This window comes from Heliconius melpomene, chromosome 7 (assembly GCF_056956725.1).
Source record: "Heliconius melpomene rosina isolate 202511_hmr_F chromosome 7, ASM5695672v1, whole genome shotgun sequence".
In the NCBI taxonomy this organism is placed as follows: Eukaryota; Metazoa; Arthropoda; class Insecta; order Lepidoptera; family Nymphalidae; genus Heliconius; species Heliconius melpomene.
In genome coordinates this window covers 4,069,424-4,083,968 of record NC_140395.1, presented here as the reverse complement: position 1 = coordinate 4,083,968, position 14,545 = coordinate 4,069,424, and the positions used below count along the sequence as shown (strand labels likewise).

The 14,545-nt window shown below is 30.6% G+C and overlaps 1 protein-coding gene across 1 annotated transcript; it reads left to right on the top strand.

Annotated features, from left to right (window-relative positions):
- Positions 1-11,914: 11,914 nt before the first annotated feature.
- On the top strand, positions 11,915-13,686 carry LOC146537395 (uncharacterized). The gene has a single exon (XM_085188417.1). The coding sequence runs from the start codon at positions 12,119-12,121 to the stop codon at positions 13,313-13,315; it is 1,197 nt and encodes a 398-aa protein (XP_085044543.1). The 5' UTR covers positions 11,915-12,118; the 3' UTR covers positions 13,316-13,686.
- The last annotated feature ends 859 nt before the right edge of the window (positions 13,687-14,545 follow it).

The window sequence follows — 14,545 nt, the reverse complement described above, 5'->3', positions numbered from 1 at the left end:
TGAAAACTGTTTAATTTTTATTTTTACAGGCTTTTGGAACTTGAAAAGTATTCAAGGGTCTGCTATAGACCTGATTTGGGTCGAATTATTTTACTCCTACTAAGAAATAACGTAAGATATAATAAAAATATTCTTAATTTTTCTAAACTTCACGCTCTATCCTTTACAGCAGAGTTTATTAGTGCCAAGACACTCCGTTGTCAGGTTTCTGATTTCTGATCTGATTTTGAGACATTGAATGGCGAACCTATAGACTGTCCCATTTACAGGCGGCGGAACTCACGATCGACAGTCTTATAACAGATAATTTGTACATTTCAGTGCCGGTGGTGGTGATGGACGGTGACGGTATGGTAGCGGTAGTACGAGGTACAAAAGGCGCCGGTCTATCAGTTACATTGCTGCCTAATGCATATCTTAGAAGAGATACGCAGAAATTTAATACAAATAATGGTTAGATTTTATTTCAGTTACTGGAAAAGAGCATTTTACTGTTAAAGATTGTGAGTCTCCGCTTAGACTAAACCAGACCAAATTGTAAGGGAAGCAGGGAACCGAGTATCTTAATAATAGGTTCCCTCTGCCTATCCCGCTTCATGTGGGATACAGCTGAATGTAAGAGAAAAAAATGTAAAAAAACTATAAATATTGTTTAAGTTTTCGAAATTTCGAAAATTCGTGTTCTGTACTATATGAAATAAAACAAAGGTCGATTTTATATTTTTTTTATATTTTCGAATGGTACAAAAAACGGATTTAGAAGGTTTATACTCTAAGCCAAAGATTATATTTTTTCTATATAGATTCCATATGTGCACGAGTCACTCAGTCCAACGCACAAACAAACACTGAAAGAATACCACAAAACATTCGAAGATATGGCGTCAATTATCAGGTAATTATGCTTAATTTTGTTATAATATATTTATGAAACTTTCTCATTTTGGTAGGATAGATGGGGAGACACTAGTAGCTATTCTCTCCGTTCTCCGGTCTCTATACATTTCACAATTGCATAGGTCCGAAAAAGGCCAATAGAGGAACGATCCTTTTCATCAAAAGGCTTGACCTTTTCCCGAACAGCAGCAGGTAATCTCGTCTTTAATAAACTTATCGTATATGATTGAAATTTTAAATAAATTCTGTTCGGAATAGATCTCTCCAAATGCGGGATTATGCGTGAAAAAATTAATCTCATTTTCCTTTATTTAATAAGTATATTATATTTCAGTTTTCAAATTATTACAAGCCGTCGGTCAACTATATACTGCCGTTTCCTCACCAAACGAGTTAGTCGTTTATTATTATTTTTAAATGCTCTCTATTCTCGAGACATTGCATGTTGAGTGGCGGAGCTTAACGCCGCGCTTTGTCTACCAGAGAAAAAGAAAAAATGGCACAGAATATTAAAATAAATAAATATAATGGAATAAACTAACAAAAAAAAAATCCTATTCAAAAAAAATCCCTATAAAATAACGAAGATCTGGTTACTATCGGCTCTTAGGTGATAAAGGTTGAGGCTGAGTAAAAGAACTCTGTATGCCCTACAATTGAAGAGTTTCCCATTCAGCATATTTCAATTTTCAATATAATAATTCAATAAAAACAAATTGTAAAAAGCGTCTAACAATATTGGTTACTTAAAAATGCTTATTTTTAATAATCGATATCGATAACGAATTCAAAGTTTCGCCACTCTTCCGATTAGGCAGAGATAGTGGGCGAAGTGTCTAGGTTCCCTCAACCTATCTTGATATGGAGGATACACCGTAAAGCTATTTTTTACTTAAAAATGGTTTCTGCCTCAAAAGTAATTAAATTTTTCAGCGAAAAAGAATATGAAAAATATGCGCGCTCATCCAAAGTCAAAAAAGCAACAAACGTACAAACGTAACCAAAATGAATATAATAAGATAAATAATACAAATAGAAAAGTAAATTATAATATTAATAGTTCTGTAAATCGTTCATTAAGCTCAGTATTAGCAACATCTTCAAGGTAAGAGTAAGTTTTATTTTTATGTATTTTATAATTTTCAGCTTTACGCTGTATCCAGCACACAGCAGTGCAGGCAAAGAGAACTTAGTGTCAAAACACTCCGTTATCACATCGTATTTTGTGTTACTAGAGAAGGGAAATAAAAGTAATTCTTACCCCAGTGGGAGTCAATACAATCCCTGTCCAATGAAAGGGTGGCGTAACATACTTATTATACTTTTTATACTTTTTATAGTATATTAAAATATTATATATTTAATGTCCTCGATTGGGTATCGAACCCACAACCCACCGCGTGCATAGGCTCGATAAGAATGTATAGCTTTATAATATTTATTATTTTATATTTCAGTCAAAAAGAACTAACAAAGTACATGTACGATTATCTGAAGAATGAAACTTTGGTGCCGAAAGTCGATGTTAGATATTTCACTGAAATAAAGAAAGCGCTGCAAAACGGATTAAGAAGAATCACAGATAAAAATATTGTAATGTTCTTTTTTTCTTTTTAACTATACGCTACTGTACTGGGTAGACAGAGAGAGACCCCAATGTTAAGTCACTCCGTTCTCCTCCTCTCGTCTAATCAAGACAGTGAGTTTTTGTAGAGTCAGGACGTGTCCCAATTCACTACGACGGCCTTAATGATAAAAATAAATTAACTATTAACTTATTTATTAAGTCTGAAAGCGATATAATTGCCATTCCAAAAATATGTAATCTTTATTGGTTCCTTTTACGAGTATGACTTTACTAATACGAGTTTGTGAAAATATTTTTCTTAAGAAATTATCATAAGCTTAGAAATTAAGTGTTCTTAGTGTTCCTTAGGAAACTATTCATGTAACGATAAAGTTTTTTTTCACTTTTAGGCCTGCCCAGTGAAAAGCAGTCGATTCTATCAACACAAACGTTTTGGAAATTGTTCGAAGCACTCGCTCACTGATTCTGTGTCTCACGAGACAAAAGTGCTTAAACGTTCTGTGTCGTCTAACGTGAGAAAGTTTTTATTAATTAACATAAAGTAATATAAATCTTAGAGCTTTTCCTAGAGATTTTAGCTGTACCTAAGCTAAAATTAATTTTGTGAATGATAGCTGTGCAATTTTTCGAAAGTTGCCGGATTTTTTTTCGAACATGAGGTTGCTGTTAGCCCTATTGGCTTTTACAGCGACACCGGTTGTAGGGAACCGGGTAGGGAAGAGGTCACTCTGTCCCTGAAAGATTTCTCTGTGCCGGAAAAGAAATATGTAAAAACATAAGAAAATGTAATCTATGGTCTGGTTGGATAACGTCTTAAATAAGGTTTCTATACTATGAGTAAAATGGTTTTAAATCAGTAAAAAGACAACGGACAAAAGGAGATGCAAGATGTGCACTAAAATAAAATAGTATTTAATCGCTATAATATTATTAATATATATTAAAATATTTTTTTATCAGCTTCGCGCTGTATCCCGCACACAGCAGGATAGGCAGCGAGGGAACCTAGTGTTCACACACTCCGTTTCCCACTTTCTGCCGAATTCTGGAAGCATTGCGTGTTGTGTGGCAGAACTCAACGCCGCGCTTTGCCTCGTCAAATGAGCGAAGAAAATGGAAATATAAACAAATATTTCACTTCCTCGAGTGGAGATCAAACCTACTACTGTCGCGTTACAGTGTCACTCTCTTGTGCCGCTGCGCCATGATGACCTAAAATGTTATTAATTTATATTTATGTTTTTTTTTCAGATATTCAAGAGTAAATGTTTTTGTCATGAACCCTTGACTTGTGAATGTGATACAACAAAGAAAACAGTAACCAATGAGTACATTTCTCCAATGTATTTGAATGAATCGCATAAAAAAAGCTATCCTAAAAGTCAACTTAAACAGAATATATTTGATGTCGGTGCACCTGGAGATTTTACAGACTCAAAAGATCAAAAGATATTCGATGTAATAAGCAAATGGGTCAAAGACATTCCAAAAGATCCCAATTTTAATGAAATTGATAAAGCTAAACAAGATGTGCTGGTAGAAAAATTAGCTGGAACTTTAAAAGAAATATTTAATACTGAAGACTTTGCTATAAGAGCTAGGCCGGAAATAGTGAAATGCCTTAATAATTTACCAATGTCACAACTGAATGACGCTACAGATCAAGCCCGTTTCATAGAAGAACTGAATAATGATCTTATTAGAAGATTTGAAGGCGTGGCAGAATCCGACTTTGTTGATTGTATTTCTAGTGAAATAACAAAAATTGCGGCTGAAAATAATATTAATGTTGATAATAGTCAAATAAACCATTTCGTGGACGAATTAATACCTATTGCACGTAAGAGACCAAAGAATAAAGAAAGTTATAAAGAAATTTTGAAAACAAAACTGATAGAATTATTCAAAAATTACAACTTAGTAGACGATTTAAAAGGCAATGATAAGATTAATGTTCTAGGTGAAAAGTTTGCAGACCGCTTATGTCACATTTATCTTTATAATTTTAGCGATGAAGGTGAGATTAACCAAAATAATATTGATGAAAAAACTATTTTAGATTGGTTAAAAGGCACACCTGAAATTTCTAATATAAACAAAGATCAGTGCTTAAAAATAATAAAACCATTGATACATAAATATAGCAGTTATAAGCAGGAGGATTATAAAAATAAAGAAACAGAAAAAAGAGCAGAAGATGATATTAAAACGTGTTTGGATTTAATGGAAAATAAATTAGATATAAGCTTTAGTATAAGAAGGAAAGAAGAATTAATAAACCAACTAAAGAGGCTACTGTTTGGAACAGAAAAAACTGTCAAGGATGAGAGTGACACTTCTCTTGGTACTGTAATGGAATGGCTTTTAACTATTCCTGGCTTATCTGAACAAAATATTATGGAAAATGAAGAAGAAATAAAAAAATATGATAGGTTAATGAAAGAGGTTCGAACACACATGAACAATAAATTGCCTAATGTGAAAAAAGTTATCTCTAATTGGTTTCAGAATTTTCTAAGAAAAAACAATATACACTTGGATCCAAAAGTTTATGATAATTTAATTAATAAACTTATAAATAAAGTCAATGACGTGTTTAATCCAGCATCGGTCGTTATTAAGCCGAGAAAACGTTGGGACGATCACGAAAATCGATCCAAATATTCGAATATTGAGAATATTGTAGATGTATGTTTCAGTGACTTTGGTGTTAATGTAAAAGACGTTACAAAACGTAAAATCGTTGAAGAAATTTTAAACAATATTGCCGATAATAATATATTAGGGGATAAAGTTCTTAACAACCTTATGTCAATAATGTCAAAAGATACCTCGTTGGAACAAAATACTATTAAAAAGCTCTACAATGAAATTATTCATCGAGTGAATCAAAAAAATAATCAACAAGTTGATCTAAGCCAAATATTTCAAAATAAGACAAGTGAGAATGATACATTTGATATCGCTGAATCAAAAGCTCGTAGATATTTTTTAGGTCCTAACGAGCAAGAAAATTTATCATTTGATGGTAATTTTACAACATCAACGCCCATACGATATTCACAAAAAGATATGTCTACAAATAATAAGTTATCTAATTCTCAATATCTTAATGATGGTAGATCTGCTATTTACAATTGGCTAAAATTGTTTAATATTTCTTCATTAGAAAATAATAATTTAACTGAAATAATCTTATCTGATTATCTTGAGAGACAAAAATACTTGCAACTTTCTGGTATAAAGACTAAAGAGAATGATGAGATAGAACAACTAAAATATCAAATATACAGACAAATGTACAAATTCACTAACTCTGAAATGTTACAAGTGGTTATGGCAAATGTAACCGATTTATATAAATATCTAAAACATTACAAAACATTGGAAGAGGAACAGATCTCAGATGTCAAATTAAAAACTTTAAGTTTTGAAGATTTTAATAATTTGACTCAAAAAATAAGATTATGGCTAAATTCTATGTCGTCACAGCTTACGCCTAGTGATAAAAATTACAGAGAAAATATGATTCAAGATCTAAGTAAAAGCTTATATTTGCTTAAAAAAGAGGGTAATTACAAAACTCACGGTAAAAATATTATAACTAATTGGCTGCAAAAATTATTAAACGTTTCAGATATAAACGAATTAAATGATTTATCCGAAAACTTATTGATATACTTCGAAAATGATTCCCTAAGAGATACACAAATTCCTATACAAGATATTAGTGAATTTTTAATTGAAAATTTAAAGGGAGCCATTCTAGATTGGTTACGAGAAATCAGGCCCTTTCCTAGAAATATGATGTTAAATATACCACTCTTAGAAGATTTTGCATCCTTGTTAGCAAATGACTTAAAAAGGGTATTTGAAAAGAATTCCAACATATGGTCAAATGATTTTGAGAATTCACTTACTGAAGAAATTGTCAAAAATTTCAAAAATATACTAAGTCATGATGACAAAGATTCAACATTCTATCAAAAACTTGCCAAAAATCTCTTGACCTATATGAAACAACAACGCATATTTCACAGTATATCAGAGAGATTAACTATGGACACAATGCATGGAAAAGATTTAACAAATGAACGTAAATATGGGAACAAAATTAAAGAAGCTATATTTTTATGGTCTAAAAATTTAGATTTAGAAACAGGTAAATCATATGAAGATATTGAAGAATTAATACGGGATTTTGTTGAAACATTATTTACTTATATAAGAAAAGATATAAGTAGTATAGAAAATCGTTTAAAACAAGATGCTTTAAAATTGTTAAAAAATATTCCTTTAAAAATTCATCAGGAAAGGAATAGTGTACTGAAAAACTATATAAAATCATTAATAAATACTATTGAAGGTAATATTGATTTGAATGACTCCGTTAAACTTGATAAAAAAAGAAATTATAAAATAGATTCTCACTTAAGAAATAAAGACGAAGATATTTATGACTGTATCAAAAATTGGTGTGACATTCTTCCTTTTCATGTAGAAGATTCAGCAGATAATAAAGAAAAAGATAAAAAAATAAGGCAAAATCTTGCAACCCAAATTATACGATTTATTCATAATTTCAATTCAAATGACGATGTATCAAAAAAGGACGCATATATATTATTACATGACCATATAAAAGAGCAACTGAAAACATTATGTACCACCCCTGACTTGGAGAATTGTATGGATCTATTGATTGACGCGTTGATTGAAAGACTTAAAGACGCTGAATGTTTGAATGTAAAAGAGTCTATTGGGTCTATTTACAACTATTTGCTATACGAAACTATAAATAAAACCTTATCCCTCATTGCTAACCCCACAGGTGATGATCAAATTTCCTTAGATTTGCTCAAAGAAAAGTTAGCTAACGCTTTTATAGAACTGCATCAACCCACTGACGATGTCGATATCCTTAGCAAATACAAAAACAAACTTTACAATGTGATTAGTAAATTTTGTAAAGATTATTTAGATCAAAGTCTTATTGTACCTCGAGACAGAGAAAAGGTTAAAGAAGAATTAGACAAAGCTTTAAGAGATGTATCAATACCAAAATTAAATATCTCAAAAGAAATTTTAGACAAAACTGATGAAATGGTTGTATCTCAACGTCATGTTTCAACACAAAGTGATTTAAATGCTACACCGTCCGTATTGAGTATTGAAGACATAGATTTATTAAATAATATACGATCTAGATCTAGATATTTAGCAAGATTGAATGCCCATCAGGATAGTAAAAAAATAGTTCACAAGGACGTTTCTATAAGCCCTATGCCTCTAGATGTTAATACACAAACAGAAGTACAGTCCAACAAAAATATTGCGGATGGAATTACTAAGACTTCTAACCATTCACTTAACGAAAGAGTATGTTTACGAAAAGAAATATCACCACAAGTGGTCATCAAGGAATACTACTGGGATAGTTCTGGATCCAAGCAAAGTTTATGCATGTCAATTATGTCTAAAATTTCTGAACACATCGATCATGTACCTAAAAATGACTTAATAAGTAGTAATCAAGCAACTAAGACCATAAAACCAGATGTAAATAGAAAGAAAAGAGAAACAGCATACGCACAAACAAACATTCCTATAAAACATACTAAAAATACTTCCAAACAGACTTCAAATACTTTCGAACGCATAATTGTACCATCTACTCGTAGACCTCACTTAGAAGTAAATCAAGAAGAAACAGAAATTTTTGTTAATAATGAAGATGATAATAGGATAAAAATAGATCCAAAATCTAAACGGGCAGTCATACCAAGTGATGTGGTACCCTCAAGACATAAGCTTAATTTAGGTGATGAAGATGTATCCAAGATGATGTGGGAAAATCGAGAAATGGAAAATTATCAGGACATGTGGAAATTTAATAAATTAGGTCAAAATTGTAATTGTAAAGATAATATATTCTCAAAGTGTAGAAATAGGATGCATATTTGTGGTCGTCAGTCTAATTTGAAACATTGTGCTAAAGGTTTCGGTTGTTTCTGTCCTTACCCTAATAATCTCTTTTTTAAAAGAGAGTATTGATTTTTTTTCTTCTGTTTTTTATGAGTATTTTTTATAAAGTTTTAAATGTATCATTTTTTATTAGTAAACGTTTTTACTTTTAAAATGAAGGAAGGAAGGCTCCTTCATTTTTACATAAATAGAGTGATAAATATTGATTGACTCATAATATATAAAATAAATTATCTTAGTTTTATTTATATTGTTTTATAGAAAGTATAGATATTTTGCAAGTCAAACAAACCGCAAACTCCTGAGCTAGATGCCAAGCATTGACACATCTGACACACTGACATAAAAAATGGCGGCAATTTCGCAATCTAGCTATTATAGAAATATAATATACTAGCGGCCCGCCCGCGGCTTCGCCTGCGTGAACTACATTATTATTAATTTCTGTCTCCATGAGTACCTACGACCTATAAGTGACGTCCATGCAAAATTTGAGACTCCTAGCATTTGTAGTAACGAAGTTTCATACAACCATTCAACCCCAAAAACAACCCCTTAGAAGTCGAATATTGCGGGTTGGTATATGGCGGGTTGCGGGGAGGAAGAAGAGTTCGTTATTAATAAACAAATGACAGGCAAATAGAAGGAAGCGACCGTTACCAATTGTCTTTGCACTTTAGATACGCCCAGGACAATCAGTCAATTAGAAAATAGCTATTTCCAATACTTTAGTTTGGTGTATTTATATATATTTAAACTTCACGCTGTATCCCGTACACAGCAGGGTTAGGAACCTAGTGTTAAGACACTCCGTTCTCCACTTTTATGAAATGTCATATTTCAGCTAGAAATTATCTGAGGAACACCCATTTTCATTTTGCACCATTATTTACTGGATATCCTGTATACATTAAGATTATAGTTTAAGCTTGCTTTCCTTTGAACAAAACGTTCAAGCTCCCCAAAGTCACAAATGTTTCAATGAAATATTCTTTATACTTGTTGTTAGACATTAAAAAAATATATAAAAACCTTTTTCTAAACAAATTTTCATAATTCATTCCCGAATCACGTATATTTTGTAGGTTACAAGTTTTTTGCTAATTAAAATAGTAAGCATATTGAAGCCGTTCGACTAGGGGCACTTATTTTCATTTCTTTGCTCTTTTAATAAGACATAGCGCGGCGTTGGGTTCCGTCACGCAACACGCAATGTCTCGAAAGTAAGTGGAAAGTGGAAAGTAAGAAAATGGACAATTTCAACTTGGCTGGACTTGAAGGCGCTATTACCTTTAAGATAATATATTTTTTGTCTTTTGTTTGGTGGATGTGTAAAAAAAGATAATTGAAGCAAGATTGCTGTTTTTTTTCTGACATAAAAACTAGGAACATCGACCTTAACTACAATGTGAGGAAAACTTGATAGAAGATGATTCAACTTAAATAAAATTACTTACAGTTTAAAAGATTGCTTTTATTTTTTCTTTTTGTCAATTTCATGCTTTTTCCCGCATAGTAAGGTACACCTAGTGTGAAATCACTTTATTCTCCATTTTCAAGACACTGTGTCCTGAACGCCATAACAAAAGAATAGATTAGAACAGACTTTATGGAGTGCTAAAACTGCTCTGTAAACTTTTACTTATTAATATAAACTTTGATTTGAACCAACAACCAATGCTAACTGCCAAATAACTAAGTACAAAGGCATTCGACTGAGCCTCGATGGTGTAATTTCTTATTAATTTAAAAAGATTTAGCTTAACCTGATAAATTAAAAGGCGTCCTTGAAACGCTAATCGTGACATTTTGATACGGTTTTCACCATTATTTCGATATTAAAATATATTTGTTTCCATACCAGTGACTCTAAGTAGCTGTTGGTTCAATCATCGCCATATCTGGGGAAAAATATATATTCTATTTTCTCGCTTTGGAAGGCAAAGTGCGGCGTTATTTTCCTCCACTCAAAACGTAATGTTTCGAAAATTTTCCAGTGCGTGAGGAGCAGAGTGTCTTAATACTAGGTTCCCTCTGCCTTCCCTGCTATATACAGGGTACAGTGTGAAAATAAATAAAAAGATCTATAAATGAAAGAACAAATCCCAAATACTTGTTCTCTAATAAAGTCTTTATGAATTTGAAGCTATGTCCATTGCTACTATAAAATAAGCCTAACAACTGTACCGCAAGGTTGTTTTGTAATATAAGACACTCAGATAGAGTAATAATGATACAATATACGCAATGAAGCAGACACCAAGGTAACGCACAAGGTCGGCCACTTGGCTTCGATGAAACCTAACAGGCTAACACTGGTATTACCAAATACTGAATTGGCATCGTTTTTTTTTTCAATTTCACGCACATTTTACGCTGTTTCGTCCGCTTAAGCTTATAATAGCAATTATATAAAATGTTTACATAAATTATATTCTATCTGTTAATCTGATGTATAAGCTATGATACTGCAAAGTTTTATCTAAATCTGTTCAGTTGTTTTTGAGTGATAGTGGAACAAACATCCGTTCTCACGAATATTTGATCTTCATATTTATTATAATTTAATAGATTAATTAATTGATCGTTGATACAATATTACAGGAAGTAGACAGAAGAGTGGCGGAACGCTAAACGCTATTCTTAAAACAGAGAACTTTTATAGGCTGAATGACAATTTATATTATCATGTTCAATTTAAAAAAAAAACTGATATAAATTCAACATTTAGCGACTGTATATGCAATTACATTGTTTAAAGGAAATTATTGGACTAAAAGTATAATATAATCCTTATAGTTAGTATAATAAAGTCTATTTTACCGTGATAGAAAATTTATTTTATTAATGATTATATATACATTTTATTAAAGTGTTTATGAAACTAAAAATAAGGTTGAAAATTTAATAACATTTACTTTTAGTAACGGTGAAGTCGTTTTTTATTTCATATTCTTGTAATTGGTAATGTTGCTAGTTGGATTGTTACCCTAGAAGTCAGATAATCTATTAAATATTTAATATATCATGTCAAAAATCTGGCATAACACGAATGCCATAACTGAAATGAAAAAAAACTCATTTAATATTAGAAATTTTTAAACTTTTATTACGTTTAATTATTTATATTACGTGTAATTAAGCATCTTTGTATGGACAAATTTTTACAACATAAATTAGTTTTTGTTTTCCAACATATTGCGTATGACCACACAAGTTAGTTTGGGAACGGAGTGTTTTAACACGTGTACTTGCTTAGCTCGCTTGGTCATGGCGATATATAAATATGTATCTAATATATAGCCTATTCCATTCATCAATACATAAGCAAAAAAATAATTAGTAGTTCCTGTGATCGCTTAGCGCGTTCAGTTCAACCCAATGTAGCTTTAACTTATTAGTATATGTTAAGGGAAAATCATATAATATGGCAGCACTGCAACCAACTGTCACTTGTCAGTGTGTGAACTAATGTCATGCGTAAGAGTCGTTTGCCAATCGATCTTATCACAATTTAGAAAAAAAGACGTTATAACTTCGAAAAATCCTTGACATGTTTATTGTTTACTTTAAAATCAATCAAGTTAACGATTTTACTTTGACGTTATAGTGTAAATTGTGCTAAATAGATATAAAAGAAAGAACGAAATGGAGGACGTTTATACAATAAAAGTGAAAACTAAGCCCGATACAAGAAACTTATATCCATCTGAGAGAAGGTATTCAGCTTCCACAGTCTCTGGCTTAGCTTGGGTGCATATAGCCTTAGCAGCCACTTCATTTTTACTAGCCTGCCTTGCTGTAGTCAATCCAAATGGGGAAAACAATATAAAAAATGATAATACAACGAATATATTAAACGAAACTAATAATAACTTCTACATGCTAGTCCTAGCGCCTACTCTTCTTACAATATTCGCTCTAGCTGCAGGCATTGCATCTATTTTTGCATCAGTCAAGTGGTACATAGATAGAAATATAACATGGCTGTTTATAATGTCGGTATTATCAACAATTATTGCGTTTGTTTCTTTCATTATGATATTAGTATGGTTGGTGACAAGTGAAGACAATCTGTCTGAGTTTTACAAAGAAAAAATACCTTTTAAGGACATTATAATAATAAAACATAGTGATATTATAGACAGGAATGAATCTCATTTTATTATACCAAAGAACTCTACTGAAGTTAAGGAGGAAGACTCGAAAGTTTTTACTAAAAAGGTTTTGTCTATTAATATATTGATAGCGTCATTCATAGAGTTGCTATGGTCAATTTTAAGCATTAAAATAGCATATAAGGGTATGAAGAATAATTATAAAGAAGTTGATGACAGAAGGGGTAATTGCATATCAGTTGTTACCACAATCAAAGGCAATAACACAAAGAAAAAACCTAGAAATGGTAAATTGAGCAAACCAAACTTAATAGACAATTATCCAAATAGAAAAATCAAAAAAATATTCCTAGCTCAAAATGACAATGGATTTTATATGAAAAATCAAAATAATAAACTAAAACCAAATACAGAAACTAGTTCTGAGTTTTATAAGGAAAGGATGATGAATTTCTTAAATAAATGTGCGGAAGGTGTTTCTAATGCTGATATAAGGACACCATCGGTTCAATCTGAGGGAGTCTTGAATTCAATTCCGGAAGTTTCAAATGATATCAACACTTCTGTTCAAGAAAATCAAGCAAAAGATTCAAGAGTTACTCCAGTCAGTTGGGGTGATTCCCCCAATCATACAATTTATAATCAAAATACAATAAATTTTGAAAAAATATTCAATTTTAAAAAGAAACTTGAGATACCAAAAGAAAGTGAAAACACTCATATCTAATTTACCGTGAAAAGACTTAATAAGTGAAAACAAAGAAGTAATTTTTTTGTGTAAATGCATATGTAAATGTATGTAAGTCTATTGTGTAGTGTTTTTTTTTATTTTATGTAAATGGTAAAAGAATGTAAATTATATTCTTTTTCTTAATTTTTTTTTTATGCAAGTAGTAAAAAAGGGAACTATACTGTTTTTTTTATATTTAAGATGTTTTTCTTTATATAAGGAAATATCAGAACCAAAGTGGCCTAACCCAATATTATTTTTATTTATTATTGGAAAAAATCTAGTTATTTTTAATAAATTACATATACCAATTATAATCTGCTAATTAAAAATGGTTTTCGGACGTTAATTTTACATGATGACGTCATGCAATATCATTTTTTATCAATGTTTTTTAAGAAAACATTGATAAAAAATTGCATACATTTATTGAATTGAATAAATTATCGTTTGATTTGATTATGATTGATTTTAATGTAAAAAAATTTGTACTATGGCTATTTAGTGATTTTTATTCAATTTGTGTAAGAAATTGTAAAGTAAAATTTGAAAAATTTTTATCTTATAAGGCAGCTCTCTTTTAACTATATAGGTAGACTAATAATTGAAATTTCTCTTATAAATATTAATAAACTACAAGGCTATTTTTGTAAGTATTTCGTTTAAAATGTAGATTTAGTTTTTCCATTATAAGTTATATAGATATTAAAAAAACATATTAATCATAAATGTTTATGCAATCAATACTTATTGTATATACATATCAATTAAGTTTATTGGGTATCTAGGAATTACTTAATATTTATACTATGCCATAAGTATAATATTTTTCAAAAATTATCCAATTATTAATGAAATCTGGAACATCATGTATGCTGTTTAGGATAAGTTAACATCACATCGAAATTTTTTATCCAAAAGGCAGCACACCTTTGCCATATTTGTTAAAATTACCCATATTTCGTATAAGGTGAAATAACAGTATCACATGGTTTTCTATATCTAAATAAATTGTATATTAATAAGATATTATGTATATGTAACATTGGCTGTAGACTGTTAGAATACTCTTTTATATGATTTTATACTTTTATAATAAATATTGAATAAATTAAATTGTTTTATTATTTTTCTTAAATAACCTCAATTCTATTTATTTATGTTTTAAAGACCAATCGACTTTTATTATAGCTTAGCTTTTTATACCAGGCAGAACAGATGATCTCT